At 34.5% G+C, this 22406-nt stretch overlaps 1 protein-coding gene across 1 annotated transcript; it reads left to right on the forward strand.

The window, feature by feature from the left end:
* The first annotated feature begins 1833 nt into the window (after window positions 1–1833).
* LOC128860505 (roquin-1) lies at window positions 1834–20958 on the forward strand. Its single transcript, XM_054098081.1, has 4 exons — window positions 1834–2062; window positions 9393–9555; window positions 9616–12756; window positions 12826–20958. Exons 2-4 carry the CDS (start codon window positions 9394–9396, stop codon window positions 13069–13071), a joined length of 3549 nt encoding a protein of 1182 aa, XP_053954056.1. The 5' UTR covers window positions 1834–2062; window position 9393; the 3' UTR covers window positions 13072–20958.
* Window positions 20959–22406: the final 1448 nt, after the last annotated feature.

Raw genomic sequence — 22406 nt, forward strand, 5'->3', positions numbered from 1 at the left:
AATACTTCTGCGCTCTCTTGAATTACAAATGGAATCAAATAAATAAATATTAAACTTTACGGTTTCATGAAATTAAAATGTAGCTTAAAGTAGCTGTTAAACTCTCAAAATGACATTTAGTGAATATTCCGCTACTTGCCGTTCATCCTGAGCGTTAGCGGTCTGCATTAATATTCATTGTACAGGTCCCCATAAGTAAAAACACTCCCAGCTGGTTTTCAAAAAATGTCTATAGTTAAGATCACCTGATTCCAAAACGTTGTTTTAACACATGGGCTAAAAAGTCGCGGGCTCAACATATAGATGACACTAGTTTTATTGCATTCACCTATCTATTTTTGAGTTAGTACTAACCTAAAAAGACAGCTGTTAAAATGTCATGGTATTATATTCATTAGTTCATGAGTTATTGTGCTAAGAGTGACGCTACTTTGGTTAGTTTCAAAGCAATGGATCAAAAAGAATTTCGTGTTTTAATTTTAAACTGCTTCTTGAAGGGGAAAAATACCATACAAGTGAAGTAATGGTTTGAAAATTTTTATGGGCACTCCGCTCCATCAAAAACAACAATAAAACGATGGTTTGCTGACATCAAAAAAATCCACAAAATCGTTTTGAATGATCGAAAAGTAAAGTTGCGTGACTTAGCTGACATCGTAAAGATATCAAAAGAAAATGTTGGCTTTACATTACATGGGTATTTGACTATGAGGAAACTCTGTTCAAAGTGGATACCGCGTTTGCTCACTGGTGACCAAAAACAAGAACGTGTTGATGATTCTGTACAGTGTTTGGCCATGGCAAAACTACATGAATTGAACTTCGAATTGCTCCCAGATTTAGCTTAAACTGGCTGACTCACTGACTACTGGCTATTCGCAGACCTAAATGAAGACCGAATGAAGAGGTTATCGCTGAAACTGAGGCCTATTTGGAGGCAGAAGATAAATCGTTCAACAAACCTGGTATTGAAATGGCACAGGGGCAGTGGATTGCGTTGATCTTAATGAAAATTACGTTGATGGACAAAGCTAACAAAACAAAAATTAAGCGTGTTCTCTTTTTAAGCCCGGGACTTTTCAGCCCATGTGCTATGTAACATGGTTGCATAAAAAATGATTCAATTTTATTAAAAATCGTTTCAAAATATCTAAAAAATTACATAAAAATTCAGATATTTCTCAATAAAAAGAATTATCATATCTATGAAGTAAATCTATTAAAAATAATTGTTATTGTAAATTTGCAAGTCAAATATATTATATTTTATTTTTTGTCGATACTCTATTGTTTTTGATGTTACCATAAAATTGTTTAATTTGGCATACCAACCCCGCCAATACGCTCAAGGAAAAAGACACCAAGGGTGCCGTCAAAAAATAGGAAGAAGAAGAGCGTTAATTTGTATTTTTGTACAATGCTAATGTTTTGTAGTCGGAAATGACAGAAATGATAGTAAAAAAAAGTTTGTTGTAAAAAAGTAAGCAAAACTCTACAATTTCGTCAATTCAACATTATTAAAAAACACAATCTCATGGCTAAAGCCTTCCATTATCCTTCATTCAAAATTTAATAAAAATTCCTAATTGCTTGGCAGTGCTGGTTTAACTGTTTAACAACTTAGTTTAAGCCTGCAAAACTCGGCTTTCAAACTTGTTTTAGCTCATTGTATGTTTATTTATTGGATCTGTACAACGGTTTAGCTAGAATGCATAGTTAAACTAACATTGAAAAACTGGCCCTTATAATTGAGCCAAATAATTAAAATATCGATATTTGGATTACGTATTTCTATCGATTCATTGTTCTTCTCTACATTAACTAGACGTTTTTGACTTTTCCTTGCCAGAGAAAGAAAAAAATCTTGCATTTGACGGAAGTTTATAGATTTATAATTTTTTAGTTTTTTGCATTTTCTACCGATTTTACAAACGTACTCAATTGAAGAATAAAAAATTAAATTGTGAAAGGGACCACGTCGATATATGCGATTGAATTATAATCAATTTGCTGCGATTAGTGACTTGAATTCAGAAGAAATAGTAATATGTGCATTTTGAAGGTGCGTAACAAGTATAAAATAAGAAAAAATAAACTAACGTAAAAGTGAAAAAGTTATTTCGAAAAAAGTGCAACGTAACAACAATCTTCATTTTTGTATCGATTACAAAGTCATTGCTGGGCCATTGAATTGAAAAATAAACAAGTGAACAATAAGTTTCATAATTGGACCTGACTAATAAGAGGCTCTGCTAATATGCGTGTAGCCAAGACAAACTGAGGTTATTGCTATAAAATGTTGCATTCCTCCTATTAGCAGAACTGAAATTGTTGCATACGTAAATATGTACATACATATATATTTTTCATAATTAAAAATACCACTCCCCTGTGGAAACGATTATCTTCCTGTTGATCATGCGACAACTGCGGAAATCAAACACCAATAACAATATAATATTTATTGCTATTATACGATTTTTCATATATTTGCCCTGCCTCTCCTACATTTTTCACACCCTCCTCTTTATAAAAACCACAGAGGTGGCGAAACTCCCAAAAAAAGAAAAAAATCATTAATTTGACCACCAGCACTGTGCCTGCTTGATTTATGGGGTAATATATTCCTTTCCGTGTACGGTGTATCATTCTGGCTTCTCGTGTATCTTGTAGTTTTTTAACAAGTTTCCGTTTTCCTCATAGTTTTTGCTCACTTTTGAGCGAAATACCATTTTCCTTTCAATTAATATTGCAGGCGGTGGCACCAACAACGATGTGATGAGAAAGATAATTACCCCTTCTCTGATTTGTTGTGGATAGCAGAATTATGTTGCAGATGATCGCTGTAACCAAACCAACATAATAGTAGCAGCAACGTCGACGTCGCCTCGACATGGTGACGCCATGTAAGCAGTCGTGGCTATTATTTTGTTGTTTTGCTTTGCCATCGTCAACAACATCTAACAAATTCTCTTTGTTTCTGCTTGCATTGCTTACGTACACAAAAGCAACAACGTCGGCGCAGTTGATGCCAGAGTCACCAGTACCGTAATCGTCGACGCCAGCAGCAATCTGATCGCTGCTAATAAATATATTTTAGTATTTCTATTGCAGTATTATAGTAATATACATACATACATATATATTCACATTCATACTATATGTATGGGACATAAGTGAGCACTCTTTGGCTACATACACTGTGCCAAATTATAAAGGACCCAATAATAATTTTATAGATCCTTAAACAACTACTAATGCAAATGCATTTCTTAATTTTGTTTAATTTTTTCATTTACTGATTTTCAATTATCTTTCTCAGCAACAGCTGCTGACGTTGGCAATGATTTTCATTCATATATTAGCTGCTTGTTCTCCGTGCTTTGGTGCTTAACCATTTTCTCTTTTTAGTTGCGAATTTTATGAATGAATAGGTGTGTTTCCTTGAAATGTAAATTTTTACTACATGAAAAATATTTGTTAGCTTAAAGAGTTATAACGTGTCATATTATGTAATTAAACTAAACTCGAATCGCCATAAATATCCATTGTATTGCGTCTAAAAATAGTTTGGTAAGGCCAAAAATAAATGTTTGGCATAAAGTAAAATTTATCTTGATACACATATGTATGCGTAAAAAGACAAAGTGAAAATTCTGTAAGTTATCAAACCGTTTTTGGCATCATTTTGAGCAACATAGACATAAGTATACTCATATTTTATATCAGTATATTAAATATTACAAAGCTATGATGCACAAACATATTGTGTTGAGATGTGTTGTTGAGAAGACTTATCCATACACCAACGTAAGAAAGATGTATTCTGTTGGTGTATCAAATACATACATACACGTAACGTCATGAATCAATTAAAAGTCTTAATTTTTCCCCGTGAAACCACTTTATTTAACTGACATAAAAAAAATAACTTTCAAAGAACATGAAAAAACATTCATTTAAAACGAGTTTTAACATATTGTTTTTCACTTCATTTATTTAAGCCTATGTCTAAAAAAGCCTTACAGACTACAATACAAAACAAAAAAAAATTGCATAAAAACTAAATGCTAAATAAAGAAAAATTAAAAATAATATAAGATAAAATGCTAAACGCAAGCAATGATCTGCACAGCGAAAAATCAATCTCCAGTTTATTAAATATATTATGTTCGTTTAATACATAAGTGAATAGTTGGACCTTCTACTAGACATGGACCTAAGCAACAGTGCAAAGATAAACAGATAAAGCTGATATTTCGAAGAATGCGATTTAGTTATTTAGGCGCCGTCATATGGATACATTTATCAATATTAAAAGGTAGTTTATTTATAATTCAGTCTCCAATCAGTTAACTTATTTAAGTCACATTGAGGTGCACTTATATCCGTCGGGCAGGTAATATTACTAAAAAACTAAAACAGGCACAAAAGACATTAAACAAAACAAATAATACAGGCCCAAGAATGCTTACTTGAGGCACACCCGAAGCGGCCACGAAAAAGGATGGCTTTTATATTGATGAATTCTAAAAATAATATACTTTCAGTCGTCTACGACTTTAACCACGTTTGAAATACTAAATGGAAAGCAATACTTTCAAGTTTTCGTTTCTAAACGCATAGATGCACTACCAAAAAAAAAATTGTCTAATTAGTGATTGTTGGACGTCCACAAACAAAACCATGTTGATGCGGATCTAAAATTCTTTTGATTTAATTAATTTTTCCTTGAGTACTTTCTCAAACAGTTCTGAGCAGCTAGTTATTTTAGAAATTAGCCTATAATTTTGAATATCACTATTACCGAGTTTGAAAGTCAGAGTGATACAGGCGACCTTCCACGGCAACGACCTTCATTCCAACGGCACGCTACCGGATTTATATCCACTCAAGTACTGTCACTCTGGCAGGATTTTCCGACATTTAAAGGAAATGTTTATGCTGCTACAAAAACAACGTTCAAGCGATAAATAAAAATTTCTGTAGAGAGGGATTGAAAATATTTGTTCAAGGCTCTAAAAGAGGCGAGTTGAAAGAAAGTAAGAAAGGGATGAACCTATCAAGATCACTTTTTAGAGATGTCGTAAGAGCGGAGATGCTATAGATGACTTTAAGCTCAGTGAAAGCCATTGCTCCAAAGTGTACGAGTAAGAAGCGTGAAAAATTAAAGCTTTCAGCGTAGGTGACAAAATTCGATCCCCAAAAAGATGTATCGAGTCCACCAAAGCAGACTTCTCGTCTTAGTTTAAACTAATTGGAATATTTCAGCACCCTTTTTGGGCCGAATATAATTCCAAAAGCTTTGGGGTTTAACTTTAACTCATTTTCGTAACGAACAATGAGATTGTTATATAATAATTTGCTAAACTCATTAAATCAACCTATAAAACTTAAATACTTTTCTTTATAACTTAGAATAGGTGACTTTAAATAAATTAAAATATTTGTTCCTTTTATTCTTTAAAAAATAAAATAAATAATTGGCGCGTACACTTCTGTTAGGTGTTTGGCCGAGCTCCTCCTCCTATTTGTGGTGTGCGTTTTGATGTTGTTCCACAAATGGAGGGACCTACAGTTTCAAGCCGACTCCGAACGGCAGATATTTTTATGATGAGCTTTTTCATGGCAGGAATACACTCGGAGGTTTGCCATTGCCTGCCGAGGGGCGACCGCTATTAGAAAAATGTTTTTTATAAATTTTGCTTTCACCGAGATTCGAACCAACGACCTCTCTGTGAATTCCGAATGGTAATCACGCACCAACCCATTCGGCTACGGCGGCCGCCTCCTTTTATTCTTTAACCTTTTTAAATCTTCAGTATACCAGGGCAACTTATTTATACGAGCATGGGGTAAGCGAGATTGCCGTGAAGGGTTTCACAGAGAGAAAGGAAAAGCGGATTACAATCTATAACTAATATTGCTCTCCTTTTCTGTGCACACAAACGCATTTGCTACTAAAGTCCGATATCGCAACAAGGTTCTCCAATCGCTTGTTGGCAGCAGTACTTGGGGTAAAGTCAAAGAAATGTTGTTGGCGACTGCTGGAGCACAACAAAATGCTCAACAAACAGTTTCTGCTCGAAGGTTTCACCGACTAGAACCTGAACCGCCTCCAAGGCACGTCAGGAGGCATTTCTTCAACTATTCTGACGAGATCCAGAAAAAAATAACCTACAGCTACTGGACCGGACACTATATAGACAGACGCTAAATGACATTCATCGGGAGACACTTACCACCTTCCTAAACTCCCGACCTCTGAATGCCGTCGTCAGAGTCCAACCACCACCTATTGCAGATGAAGATGACACAACGAACCACCTTCTCACATGTCTCATCAAACCTACTCACCTAAGATCAATCTCCCCCTGGGCGCAATCTGTCGAAACAGCACGTTTCCTGGGTCTACCGTTAAATGAGTTAGACAAAGACGAATGGTAACTACATCTCACAAACAGGGTTTAGTAAGCTGTTACAACAACAACAACATGATAGGGATGAAATATAAAAGAAATATGAAAACTCTATTTGTGAAACAACAACAAGACGTACGCCACAAATAGGAGGAGGAGCTCGTCCAAACGGGTGTAAGCGCCAATTATATATATCTATATATGTATATATGCAATACATGACATCAGAGCTGCCATAAAACTAGATTATTTATTTCATAAGACAACATCAACGAGAATACCACAAATCAAGGGAGGAGATCGGCCAAACATCTGTCAAAGCGACAATTATTTATTTTGATTTATTTAGCTAATAAAAGAAATCTTAAATTAAACTACTTATAAAAGAGATTTTAACCATCCGTGAAGCTATTTTTTTTTCATTATTTCGAGATTCTATTGACCTCAGTTAAGGCTCCACTATTAGGAGCATTTAGAGCATGCAGGAGACCTATGAAGTCCTACATGGAAAAACTCTGAGTAACGAAGGGATTTAGTGGGAATATTAAAAAAAAATCCTCTCATCGACATTCAACAACAATCGAAGACGACAAGGGCATAAGTATTCTCCTATTCTGCGGAGATCTTCCATTTATTATTAAACATTTAGATCTGTAGACGTGGATAAAAATACTTTCTGGGTTCTCTCAACCTTAGCAACATGGCATGGAAACCAAACATAAGATACGTACTCATGCATCGAACGGATTAATGCCATATAACAAAACTTCATCGTATATGTGTCAGTGAAATCCCAGCTGTGACGCCCAACAAAGTAATGTAAACTTTGAGTCAAAGATTACACCCAAATCTTTAATTTGGACCCCATGGAGATGTGATGAGAGGTGTCGTTTCAAATACAAAGAAACTTTATTCAAATGAAATTAAATCATTTTTATAACTGATAACGATTAATCGCGCCGATCACTGGGCGCATAGTGACAGAACTGGTTACAACAACAATATGTGTTCCGAGTAATAGGTTTTTAGCTTAGAATCGCTAATCTCGTGGTGGGACAGCCACCTTAGGTATCCGCAACCTGTGGCCCGTTCGGTAACCTACAAATCGGCTTCCGCGCTGCTCCATAATTTTGCGATACCGGAGTCAATCAGATAAAATTGGCATGTTTTTAATTTTCGAAGATCTGACCTTTGACCAGTTTTAGCACCTGTAATATAATTATCCACAAAAAACTCATTTTATTACAACATTTTTTTTTATTCCTTGCTAATGCACATTTCTCAATTGAAAATAAAGCACTAATTAAGAAAACCGTCAATGCATATTATATATGCGCCTAGTCGGAACATAGGGCGGAAACGAATGCTCTCCAACGATTTCTGTCAGCCGCTATGTGTCGAATTTGGTTCCAGGTGGCGGTGGAAGAACTCTCGTGGAAGATTGTGCGCATCCAACTTTGACGTGGGTGACCTCTACGTCGATTTCCTTGCGGATTCCATTAAAAAGCCATTTTGGCAACATTATCGTCTTCTCTATGGAGAGCATGTCCAATCGATTCCATTTTCGTCTTTTTATTTCGGAAGTAATTGTGAAGCTTTTAGTAAGCAGAAGAGGGTCCATATTAGAGATTGCTCTCGACCAAAAAATACGGTATATAATTCTTTGGCATTTATTAACAAACGTTTGAAGACGTCGACTTATGGGGTGAGTCCAAACCGGATTTCAGTACCATAAAGGAAGACCGATTTTAAGCTACTATTGAAGATTTTATGTTTTGTTTTTAGTGACAGCGTGCGAGATCGCTACAGTCTGCTAAATTCATGAAACGCAGTTCGTGCTATACAAATACGAACTGTCACATCTGCAAATGCGCCACCATCTTTTGTGATTTGGCTACCGAGGTACCAGAACTCATCCAATAGCAGCCGGTTCTACGTTACCGGAATGACTCAGGTTTTCCCCGGCTAAGGGCTGGCGCCCCACTTTACTAGCCCTATCTAGTGTACCGTACCCAACCCCCAACTCATCCACATCGTCGGTAATTTTTCGTTCGTAGTAAATTCAAGAGGATATGTGTTTGTTGTTTGTTTTCTCATAAGCTTAGGTTTTGTGAAGTTAATTTTAAGAAAAAAAGTAATTTACTATTTATATAAGAGGAAAGGGCGGGTCACGCCCATATTTTTACCATTCAGTTATTTATATACAAAAATTAAATATAATTTTTTACCAAAGTTCCAATTTCGAACTTCGAAAACCTAAATCTCGATTTCGGGGACTAACTTAGGAAAAGTTTCTTCCGTACTTAAGACCCAATCTAGGTGATTTGAAAAGTATCGTACAAATTAGTCAAATTAGCGAATTATGTTGTGGAAATGATAATCCAAATTCCTAAAACAACGGGTGGATGAGCTCTTCATTAATTATATGCGCTTTGATTCAATGTACATACATATGTAATATATTTTTTATTACGATTTACTTTTTTTATAAATATATTTTTTTAGTATAGTTTTTGTTATCCATTTTAATTTTAATAAAGTTTTACTGAATTAGGAAAATGATTCAATTTGATTACATTTGATTACATTTACTCTAATAAATAATTCGTTTAATTTGAAAAGAGTTTAGTTTAAATTGAAAATGCTTTATGAATATCCCAAGGATGTCAACACAATGACGTACATATAAAAGTATATTAAAGATTTTTATTGAATTGTTTTTTAAAAGTATAAAATATTCCCCACACATTTTTGGGGAATACTACTCTTTTGAAGATATACTTTCTTTTTTGCCTGTTATTACCAAAGGGGGGAAATATCAGAAAATCTGATTCCTAACTGTTTGATGCTTTGTGTCCGCAATAGATGCAGAACCAAGTAACTCCGGTCAATCGCCACAACCATATTCGGCTGTGTCAAGTCAAAGTATTTCGTTTAGTTTTCGCAATTTAATGAGATTTTCTTTAATTACAGAATGCCGATTCAGGCGCCTTCATGGACAGATTTTCTCTTTTGCCCCATTTGTTGCAATGAGTTCGCTATCAGTCACCGTCTACCAATAAGTCTGGGATGTGGTCATACTATATGTCGCCAGTGCCTGGCCACCTTACACAATCGCCAATGCCCCTTCGATCAAGTAAATTAATTTGATGACAATTCGCAAAATATTCCAATAAAAAATGTTTTAAATTTTTAGACTACCATCACAACCGATGTCGACAATCTACCCATAAATAACGCTCTACTTCAGTTGGTTAGCACCAACACAAATACAAACAGTACCAACAAACCTGGAAATGCTAACGATAACAGCAATAACAATGGCGGTGGAAGCGGAGGCGGAGGCGCCTCGGGAAGCGACGGCGACTCAAATTCAGTTGCCAGATATACTCCTCCAAGCGTTCGTCAGCTGAATCCCGAGGATCTTAGATGCTATAATTTGTCGAACAAATGTATAGAAAATCTGGCTCTGTATCTTGCTACCAACAATGGCAACTTTGGTAGTCCACTTTCGCGACCGATGCAACGAAAACTTGTAACTTTAGTGAACACTCAGCTAATGGAGCGCGAAGGGCGTGAGCGTGTGCTGCGGGCGGCACGTTCATTAGGCGAACGTACCGTTACCGAACTGATTTTGCAGCATCAAAATCCACAGCAGTTGAGCTCAAATCTCTGGGCAGCAGTGCGTTCGCGTGGTTGCCAATTTTTGGGCCCAGCAATGCAGGAAGAAGTATTGAAATTAGTTTTGCAAGCACTAGAGGACGGGACAGCATATTCTCGGAAAGTGTTGGTGATGTATGTTGTCCAGAGATTAGAGCCTCGATTTCCTCAAGCGTCAAAAACTAGTATTGGTCATGTTGTACAATTATTATATCGCGCCAGCTGTTTCAAGGTATCGAAACGTGAAGCGGACTCGTCACTCATGCAGTTGAAAGAAGAGTTTCGTACTTACGATGCACTCCGACGTGAGCACGACGCTCAAATCGTACAAATAGCTACTGAAGCGGGCCTACGCATAGCACCGGACCAATGGTCTTCCCTGCTCTATGGCGACACAGTACATAAGTCACATATGCAAAGCATTATTGACAAATTACAAACGCCGTCCTCTTTCGCGCAATCTGTACAGGAGTTGGTTATAGCTCTACAACGTACCGGTGATCCGGCTAATTTATCCGGCTTAAGAACACATCTTAAGCATTTAGCCGGCATCGATCCATCGCTTGAAAATCCTCCATCATCATGGCAGGACGTAGCTAAAGCGTTGGAGTCTGTACATGAAGTAGTTGTAGGGTTGGTAGAATTCGTACAACACCATGGCAACCGCAAGCTGCAAGAGTACACAACCGGTCAGGCGAGCACGAATACTAAGTATAAAATAAGTTTATGTCGCGATCTAACCGTTAGACGTAATTGCCCTCGTGGGTCCAGTTGTACTTTTGCACATTCTGAAGAGGAGCTGGAAAAATACCGCGCGAAGAATCGTAAAAATACTAAGCTAAGCAGCAGCGGTGGGCACTCCGGTGTGTGTCCTGTTGTAATTGGAGCAGTAAACAGTGCAAACAATGTGAAAATTGATTTTCCATCACATAATCATCCGCATAGCCATGGTCATAATCTCCACCAGATCACATTGATGCATCCCAGAAATGATAATTCCGCCCCAGTTTCGGCGGTCACATCTCCATTTCGATTCAGCGGTCCACCATCTATGCATAGCAAATTACCTCGCGGAAGTTATGGTGATGCATCATCATCATTGCAACCGCATGGTGCACCAGGTTCACATCGCCAAATGCGGCCCTTGCATCATAGTCCTATTCCGCCAAACAATGGGCAAGTAATGCCGGTGCCAACTACTGCACATTGTTACGATGCGCCATCCTTTGGCAATACGTTGAACTTTTCTGTACCAACAACTGGACAACCACCACATTTGCCTCAGGGTTTAACCAACGTCAATAGCTCGCAGATGGTAATGCGAAATTCTAGTGGTGGTGTGCTCTCACCCAGGAATTTCCCAACGACCTTGCAACCCCCGGGACCGCATCCACCCCTACCGTCAAATTTACCCACCAACAACCCACCGAAACATCATAATAACAATTTGGTCACATCTCTTAGCAACCCGCTATCTAACAAATGCTTGTATAATGCATTGTCTCCTGAATTCTACAATTCGGGAATGATGGGTATGAATACACGTTCATCATCTTTGTTTAGCAATAATAACAACGGTAATGGTGGGGGCATGAATGGCAAGAATAACAGTGAATTAAAAGTAAACTTAGCGCCACCTGAAAGGCTGAGGTCCCCACATCTCGGCGGCATGTGGGATCAACAACTTCATCAGCAGATTGGAAACACAACAACTGCAGCCGAAGTTATTGGAGGCTCACCAGTACATCAATCGATGTACTCACCCAGCGATGACATATTTGGTAAGAAAGTCAATAACATCAACATGGATCTTAACAAAACGCTAAATGGACTTACACTTGGCGAAGCGTACAAGTTCAAAAATGATTACGGCACAGGAGGAAACACTGTTCTTCCAAGTACAGCACTAACAAATGCAGCAAGCAATAAGGATAGTTTACTTTGTGGCGACTTGCAACCTCGGCAAACCTTCTGGCCCGCGCACAACAGCAATATTGGTGGAGGTGGTAACCTTGGAGACGCTCCACAAGAACGTAGTTCAATTGTGCATAATATGGGAATAAATTCGTCACCAGGACCATTCCGCGATCGTGACAGTTTCGTTCGTTCGGACTCTATATTAGATGACGACGCTGGAACGTTCGAAGTGCCTGTAACGTCTGCAAGCATGGGCAGTAAGTTTGGTCCCATATGCCCTATGTACAAAGGACACAGTAGTACGGCTACCGATACTTCCAGCCCCAATACATATCTCGACAGCTGGAGTAGTGGAAATGCTAGAAAGCAGTCACCAAAAAAAGAGCATCCATTGCTGCATCGAAATAACACTGGCGACATCAACTACTCAGTATTCGCAAATGATACCGAGAGCGGACTGGCATTGCAACTGCGCCAACAGTTACAGAAACATCAGCAACAACAACAGCAGCGCCAACGTCAAAATATGGCACATCAACATCCACACAGATCGTCGGCATTTGATAATTTTAACAGCATGCAAAATTCGTTGCTGCGTGATTTGCCATTTAATCATATCAACAGTTCGCCAAGAGAACGCGAATCAGGTTGTGGTGGATCTGTTGTTGGCGATGAAAGAGCTAATTTTGAGCTAAGATTTAATGCGTTCCCAAATATGATATCCAGCGTGGATGACAATGCCAATATCGATCTAACCAAGGTTGTCAATACTGCAGTTTCATGTTAAGCCATGGAAAAATATCATATTATTAAATTTCTATCATTATAGAGCTCCTCGATGTGGAATAGTGGACTAAATACAAACTTCTGGAATGATTCACAATCCTCTGAAGCTGCAAACACCAAGGAACGCCAGCAACAATACCAGCAAGGATTACTAAACATTAATAATAAAGAGCGAAGGAGTGAAGAAGGCATCATTGATAGCGGTCGAATGAGAGATATTGAGCAAGAACTCTCCAAAATTGTGGACAAAAGCTGGTCAAATGCGGATGACAGCGGTATTAAGTTGTAGTAGGTAAAGCTCTACTGCAGGTAAGAAAGCATAGTAATATGAAAGCAGTGTATTGGCTGAAACCGGCAAAGGAATATGAAGCAAAAGAAGGCTCCTTAGAAAGGATTGAACTGAGTTCACCGTAAATTATTCCCCAAAATTTACATGTATTGTAATAATAGAGCAACTGTGATTGAAGTAATGAATCATTGGTTGAATATTGCTGAATGCTTCATACATTCAGAAACAGTCACCCTTTCAGTCTAAAATAGAAAAAAGAAAAAACAGTTTTTAAATTAAAAGAGAAGCAACATACATAGAAGTTGAGAGGAAAAGACAACCCACTGCAGAAGTCACGACGTTGTTAGTGCATTTCTTTTTTAGTGAATTCCTTGCGTTGAAAACTTGCTGTATTTTGTATAATTTAGAAAAGTAGATAGAAAGCGGCTCTGAGGAAAATGCATTTTCCTCTTTCTCAAAAATATTGCAAATTGCAATACCTAAATGAGAGCCAAAGAGTGTATAGCGTAGAAAACGAATGTAGAAAGTATTGTGCGAAACGACTATTATTAATTGTAATTGTAAAATTTTTGTATTAGATATTCCTACGATCGATTGTGAAAATGGTAGCGGTACTAATAATTCTAATGACGTGATCAATATGAAACTATATTTTATAGACGTTTAATGAAAGCAAACTCAAAAATAATGTAATATTTTTGTATGAATGCAACCACTAACCGCATGATGTCGCTTTTATGCAGCCACACACACACACACACACCTACTCTTCTTATTACACGAACACATACTATATATACATAAATACACTAGCCCAACAGGAAGTAAATCAATATACATATATGTACATATATAAATAAATGTATTTATTCAAAAACGTTTCAGTGCTTGACTCACTGCTTATACTTCCGACTGACATAAAAGAAATGTTGTAACATTCACTCTAACTAAAAATAAATAAAACAGCGTCTTCGCTAAAGAACAATTAACTCCCGCTGGGCACGTTTACATACACATAAAACATAAAACACAATAATATAAAAACAGAAAACATTTAAAATAATTAAATTTAAAATTATTATATACATGCCTATATCTACATACTATATATTATATATTTCTTAAAGAAATTTAAATTACGCTATTGGGCGATGTAAGGTGAGATCATGATATGACAATGATAATTTTTTGATGAAATTGACGTTTTTAAATAATTACCTTTTGTCTGATAAAAGATTATAAACTAGAAAATTTATACAAACAAAAAAAAGCAAAAGCAAAAATGAAAATGTATGTACATACCATAAACTGATAATATATATGTATATGTATATTTGATAAATATCTACACATGCATTGGAGAAACGATGATGATGTTTGTTTTTCATTACTTTTATCATTCGTTTGTAGTTCTGTACAATTGGAATTCTGTTTGTCGCTAGTTCGATTTTTATTCTGGTTCTAATTGTATTTCTAATTGTAACATATTCGTATGCGTTCAAAGATGACTCCTATTTATTATTACAAATATGTGTGTAGTAAATGATAAACTAGTAGCAAATATCTCAAATTACATATAAATGACATGAGCGAAGGCAGAACATTGTATTTTACAAGCTTTTTAAAGCAAACAGAGCGTTCATGTATTTGTGTATAAAACAATTTAATATTATATATTAAAAGTCGCGTGAAAACAACTCAATAATTGATTGATTGATTGATTGATTAATTAATTCATTGACTAACTCTTTAACTAGTGTTATTGCCTACATTACAAGATTTATTGATCGTTGTTACTATTTCTACTAATATTAATGGATGGTTAGTTCAAAGTTGATGCCGCTGATTCTTCGAAGAATAATAAGTGGACGATAGAATTTAAAATAAAAACAAAACTGACAACATGTAAGAAGTCTAAAAAGATTTTAAACCGATTTCATTTTGTGCATTTGGCTTCCAACTTACCTCCAGCTTTAAAAGCATTTCTATTGCCTTCATGTATTCCTCCCATATGTTTTTAGTTGTTAATTTGTATTATCATTACAAGTCAGTTATACTGAGATTTTCGCTTAAATGCGCTACATAGACATTACTAAATTTATATTATTAGCAAATTTAAAAAATATTTTGTAAATTAATTGCAACATTTGTTGAGCCTTATTAGTAATTTACTTATGTGTATGAAGTGTTGAGCAAAGCTCAAAAATAAGATGAACCTAATTTTTTTTTATGCATGTCTATTTTAGCCAATGTATGCATATACATACATATGTATATGTTATTAAATACATATATGTATGTCCTTACTCAGGAAGTTGTTCCCGTAATCCTCACCAAGCTCCGCAATTATCTTTTCCGTGCTGTAAAAAATATATATTTATTTTTGTTGTTTTCCTCCTATACACTAAACTCAACGCATTATATAATCCTTTTTTATAAAGGTGTAAATATATATATTTTTAATTACTATGTAACTTATTTTAGTGTAAAGAAATGCTTGTGATCTAATTAATATTAAACCAATACAAAATTATTACACGCATAATTACAAATTTCTGCATGCAATTTCTCAGAACCACAATAAAATGCAAAATATAATTTTAATTGATATTGATATTTTAAATTATTAATTTAAAATTATAATATTAAATTTCATTTCCCAACACCACACAACTTTAAGATTTTTGTTATCTCTTGCAAATAAACAGATCAAACATGAACATTTTCATATTAATCTGCTGAGTAGTTGCCTGTTTCGAAAATAATTTTACAAACACCAACTGAACGACATAGCCGCCTAATGACGGAGTATTTCTTTTGCAGTATGCACATACAGTGTCTCGCAGCTTATTTGATGGAGCAAAAAAAAAAAAAATTAAAATATCAAATATATTTTATGGTATTTCCATTACTGAAAAAAATCGTATATTTATTTTATTGTTAAATAACATGTTTTATTTAATAACAAAAATGTTTCTTCTTGAGAATGATATGGCAAATTAAAATAATTCAGTTACAGTTTTCAGATCACAGCTTAAATGATGCACTAAATGAAAAGTATTCAAAAAACATAAACACAGTAATATTTCGGTTTCATGATTACTGCTAACACTTAGTGGGGTATCCCTTCTGATTCGGAACAGCTTTTAATCGGGAATTCATAGATTCCACAAGTTTTGCTATATAATCGGAACTAATTTTATCCCATTGTTCCTGTAGTGCCCGTTTCAGATCAGAAGCATTAGAAATATTGTGGTTTCTTATTTTATTTTCCAGCACTGACCACAAATTCTCAATAACGTTGAGATCTGGACTCTGTGCAGGTGTCTGCAGTACATGTGGGTAGTTCCTGATAAGCCAAGTTTTTACAATACCAGACGTATGCTTGGGATCGTTGTCTTGGTAGAACCTAAACGAATCCCTAATGCCCATTTTATGCGCACTTTGTACTAAATTTACTTGTAGCAGATCCAGATACATCTCTTTATTCATGTTTCCTTCGATAAATGTTAAAATTTCAACGCCTGAATAGGGCATGCAAGCCCATACCATCACACTGCCCCCGCCGTGTAGAGCGCAAATTACATGGTTGAAGCGCTGTGTTTGATTTTCTTCAAACACAGGACTTCCCATCAGACCTGAAAAGGTTAAAGTTGCTTTCATCCGCAAAAACAACGGACTTCCAGAACGAAATGTCTTTGTGCAAATGTTGTCTGCAAAACTCTATTCTTTGTTTTCTATTACGAGCTTTAATCAACGGCTTATTTCGGACAGTCCTTCCATGAAAATTTTCTTCGCGCAGAACTCTACGAACGATTTCAGGGTCACAGATCTTGCCTAAGTATTTTTCGACTTCGTTCGTTAATTTTGGGGCGCTTAAATCGGGTTTTTCTTTAACTTTACGAACAATCCACCTCTTATCTGCATCATTAAATATTTTATTTGGCGCACATCTGCCCTTATCTTCTATCCTGTTTTCGTGGCGAAGCCTTTCTATAATGTGCTGAACAGTTGAGGAACTAATAGCAACAATTTCTGCAATCTTTCCTTGGCTTTTGCCCTCTTTATAATGACGAATAACGTCTTCCCTTTTTTCAAGTGAGGTCCGTTTACCCATTTTAAAAACTTTGAATTTTTTCAACTTTTCTTTACAACATATTTTTTGGACTTAAGACGCTAAGCTAAACAGAAAAAAATACATTTCACCGTTATTGCATTATCAGAGAAAATATAAAATACACAGCATCATTTAAGCTGTGAGCATATAATATTTTGATGAGAGAATTTTTTGTTTCTATATTTTTTCAACAAGCTTTGTTTTTGTTATTGTTCTTTCTGCAGTGGTAACCAGTACGTACATATCTCATTACAAGTCATATACATTTATTTTATTAAATTTAATAAACATCGAGTTATTTTCTTTTTTCCAAAAAAAGTATTACCTGCATCAAATAAGCTGTGAGTTACTGTATATCCCTACATACATATGTACAATAAAGAGTTGCATAACTGTTTCTGCCTCTTGCGTTCCACAAAACACTACAAATTTGCCATTAACTATTTACAATAATATTATATAAACCCAATTCGGAAAGTTTTAATTTTGAGTTTGCCGTATGCATAAGAACACTGCCGCGTTTAAAAAGCTAAATTTCAGAAGGTGGTGGTAAGTATTGCACTAGGAATGTGAAGCAATAAAAGAATTTGAAAGAAGGGTAATAAATTGTGAAAATTTCAAAAAAGGTTTCAAGTTATTTAGTCCATTGCAAACAATAATTCAATTCAAAAAACCAGACCACAAAAGACTTCTGAATAGATCAGTAATTATTCACAAGATGAGCTGTAGTGATCCTCTTTCCAACGCCAGTAAAAATCGGTTATTTAGCAAAAATGGTACTGAGTGACAAAAATAAAATTCTGATGGCAAAAGCAGAAGGTACAGCATGCAAGCAAGGATGATAGATAATAATAATAATACTCGTAATACTGAAAAATATTTTTTTGTAGGGGAACTTTGGATTCTACGTTATTCGTTTTGTGTTTCACTAAGCTAAAGCTAAATTTTGTGCATATCTGTAAAATTCGCTCAGAGCCGAATAATGGACTGCTAGGTAGTACACATCTAAAAATCTTTTTACCATGGCATGCAAGCAAAAGTGTTATGATGTCGTCAGTGATATTACGTCATCATAGGAAAGAATGTTATACTCGATCTGTATAAATGTAAAGTTATTCTTCAAAGCTCCACCAAAAATTATTCGGCTATTACATCGATTTAGTTGTTCTTTTCTTAATTCTTTCTTTCTTTTCTATTCTTAAAATACGACTTAATGAAAATGTAGTATAATTTGCCAGCCCGAAACAATTGTATATCTTAACAAAACGCAGACGTTTGGGTCTTTAATAGGCAATAGAGAATTGCGAATGCAATAGTAGCTTTAATGTTGTGGCTAAATTGTTATGTAAAAGCGTTCTTTTTTTAATTCGAAAACATTTTTTTTAATGTATGCTAATTATGTTTTTGCTTTCTCTTCAAGTGTTTAAGCTAAAAAATGTAAATGTAGTACCTTTGTAGTTATTATGGCGCGATATTTATTTGTTCACGATTGTGTGTAGGATTTTTTTTAGTGTCATAAGATAATGTTAAATTGCATCGAATACCGACAAATTTTGTGTACCTATTAAATTTTATAAACGGAATTACGAATTCAAGGCAAACAATTTTTTTGTTTTTACAAATTTCTTAATACTTTAATGTGCATTTGCATGTTAACTCTCAGAAATAATTTATATATCCTGCAACAGCAACATCAACTTTGAAGCTATTCATCCAGATTGCGATTATTCATTTAGTACCAGACACACATTAAAAGCTGCTTTCACATACATATGCATATGTATGCATGTACCGATACGGCTATATACATATGTATGCATGTGAATGTGTGAGCGTTTTAATTGCTAATAACCGCTCCATCAGACTATAACTTAAATAACCTGAATAATCACACAAGCCTATTCAGATTTATGATGGAAATGTGCAAAAAATTTATTAATATATTACCCTAACAGCTAACATTTTAGAGCACTTTATTGATTTCTTTGATTTAATTAATTAATATACTATAAGCGCTAACAATTTAAACACTCTTGCGGGATTTCTTTCATTTTGGATATTATTTTCTTTTTATAAAAAAAGAACTTTTTCTTAAAAAAAAAATTGTATATTGAGTGTTTAATATAATATATATTTTAATATGTTATGATAAAATAATGCAAAATTAAAGAAGGTGCTAAAAAGTGGTAAATAGTCGAGTATGTTGCCACAAATTGGTTGTCAAACATTCAGCAGCACTATTGGCAAGTTTAAAGAATCACCAAGATAACTGAATCAAAGCACGAGAAATTCATGTTTTATTCCACAGGCTGTTTTATCGCACAATGTGCTCCCATGTACGTGTTTTCCCCCTTAACTGTAAAGCAACAATAAATTACAAAAATTCAAGCCATTTATTGAAAATGTTGCAGTAAATCTTAATTTATTTTAAAATAAATAATTCCACAAATACCAATATTTTGTCAAAAGTCACAGTATTTACCTCTTTCCCGTTTTGTTAACACAATTTGTTAAAAAAATATTATTTCAGCAAGTGAAGGTTTTATCCCTTACACAATTTCATAATTTTGTGTACTTAATATAGGTAAATCAAATGTTAAAGCAAGCTTTTAGATGAATTTGAGTTTTAAATAAAAAATATATCAGCTTAATAATCATGTACTGTCTGGCATTAAAATATTAAAAAAAAAAATTTTCTAATGTAATATGAAAAAAAAAAAAAATATTTTTTACCTATAGCCTGATTTATTTTATTTTCTTTTCTATTTTTTAATTATATTTAATTTTTTACGTATGGAGCACGTGCAGTGTGGTGCAGATATAACTTAAACCCAATGGGTTCATAAAAAAATAAATATAATTTAATGCATTAAAAACTTAACTTATTGTTTTAATTATATATAAAAACATTTACGTACCCAAATTATATTTAAATATACTCTACACTGTTCGATTGTTGAGGAACAAAACGACCACAGTTGCAAGGTCGTTGTTGGAGAAAAGTAAAAAGTGACTTTAGTTATTGATAAATAATAAATAAATACCATGTAAATAATAGTTGAAAACGTAAACACAACACTAAGAAAAAATCAAAACAAAACAATAAAAGATGCTGCATACATTTTCCAATTGCGCATTTGTATGTATGTATATTCAAACTAATTCTCAAATTCCTGAAAAAATATATATATTTATAAATGCTATGTACGTTAGCTTTTTAGACCTATTTTGAGTTGTATGAATAGGGTACTAAAAGTGTAATGCTTGTAAAAACATTGTTTTTCGTTGTATTTTTTTTTTCCAAAATTTAATTCAATTGAAGCTAATGCAAAATTGCTATGTTTTAGATCTAACAAAAATGTTATTTTTTATTACAACAAAGAATTCTAACTATGTATAACTAAAGTTTTTTTATATACATATATACAAAAAAAACCCAATGATAATGCAATAACAAATGCAAAGGATTGGAACGAAACAAAAACCATATATTCGTATGCAGTGAATGAACTAAGCGAAAATACACGACCTGATGCAAAATGTTTCTTAAATTCATAACAGGAAGCTATCCTTGATTTTTTGCAAAGTACACATGTATACGTACATATGTATGTATATAAATATGTAGTTGCAGTGTCGTAATTTTTGCAAAATATGGGACTCGCTGTCCGTGAAACAGGAACAAAGCTTAAAATGTGCAATGATTTCAATTTTGAATACGAAAGCTACAAAACAAAATTTTTTATTTATATAAATTTCATTATTGTTATCAAATAAACAAAAAAAAAAAAAAAAGAAAAAAAATTTGTTTGTCATTTTCGTTTTTTGCCTAATTGGTATTTGGTGTAAGTTTTGTTTATACTCAATTGTTATTTTTAATTTTTACTCAATTATTGTTTTAATTTTTTACTCAATTATTATTTTTTTTTTTTACTCAGTTATTAGTTTTTAATGTTTCAAATCAGGTTTGCAGATGTAGGTTTTATTTGCAATATCTTGCTATCCAACATGAATTTTATTTGTTATTGTTTCGAAGCGCTTAAAAATTTTCTAAAAAAATTCCAATTAAAACTCAGCCATTTTTTCTGTAGTATTAACATTTTTGTATACCAAGGAATGCATTGGTTCATGCAAGTAAAGAGTCATTTTTTAAGAGCTATAGGAAAGTTTTTCAAAAAAACACACGCAAAGTTCAGAAAAATGCATAAAATTTTTATTTAAATCGATAGTACAGTCCATATAATTTAATGTTTGAAGTTTATTTCATGCAAATGTTGACCGCGACTGCGCTTCAAATGGTCCATCCGCTTATTTAAATTTTGGCAGACTCTTTCCAATGTTTCGGCCGGTATCTCACATATAAATGCTTTAATGTTGTCTTCCAATGCGTTAATTGAAGCAGGCTTGACTGAATAGACATGACCTTTAACATAGCCCTACAAAAAATAATCTCAAGGTGTTATATCGCACGATCTGGGTGGCCAATTGACAGGTCCCGAACCTGAAATAAAATGTTCACCGAACTCGCCTCTCATGGCATGTGACACCGTCTTGCTGAAACCACTTGTCATGCAAGTCAAGCTCTTGCATTTTGGGCAAAAAAAGTTGGATATCATTCCACGGTAGCGCTCACCATTCACAGTTACGTTACGATTCGCAGAATCTTTGAAGAAGTACGGTCCAATGATACCTCCAGCCCATAAATCGCACCAAACTGTGACCTTTTCTGGATACATTAGTAGCTCTTGCAATTCTTCTGGCTGATTTTCACTTCAAAATCGACAATTCTGCTGATTTACGTACCCATTGATCCAAAAATGAGCTTCGTCGCTGAACACAATTTTTCGATAAAAAAGTGGAAGAAGCGCGCGATAAACTTTCTTAACAGAGCACGCATTTTTATAATAAAATTCAATGATTTGCAGGCGTTGTTCGTTTGTAAGACGATTCATGATTAAATTATAGACCAGACTGAAGATGTTTGACAGTGAAACAAAACACGAAACGTGCGTCAGCTGTTTAAACCAACTGTTTAAAAATATAATAGCTAAAAAGTCACGTTACATATGTATAAAATGATGTAAAATCAATCACCCTATAGAAAGATTTATTATTTTTGCAAATGGCGTCGTACGTCAGTCATAGCTGACACTTGTGAACTGCTGCAGTCAAGGCGAATCTATTGAGTCGGCTTAAAACTGAAGGTCCCTCCATTTGT

The sequence above is a fragment of the Anastrepha ludens genome, chromosome 4, assembly GCF_028408465.1.
Source record: "Anastrepha ludens isolate Willacy chromosome 4, idAnaLude1.1, whole genome shotgun sequence".
NCBI lineage: Eukaryota > Metazoa > Arthropoda > Insecta > Diptera > Tephritidae > Anastrepha > Anastrepha ludens.

Excerpts from the sequence above, each read along its gene's own strand:
- LOC128860505 (XM_054098081.1), top strand. The coding sequence starts at position 9,394 with ATGCCGATTCAGGCGCCTTCATGGACAGATTTTCTCTTTTGCCCCATT. Across the intron at positions 9,556-9,615 it reads GCCAATGCCCCTTCGATCAA|ACTACCATCACAACCGATGT; the intron begins GTAAATTAATTT and ends TTAAATTTTTAG. Across the intron at positions 12,757-12,825 it reads CCAATATCGATCTAACCAAG|AGCTCCTCGATGTGGAATAG; the intron begins GTTGTCAATACT and ends CTATCATTATAG.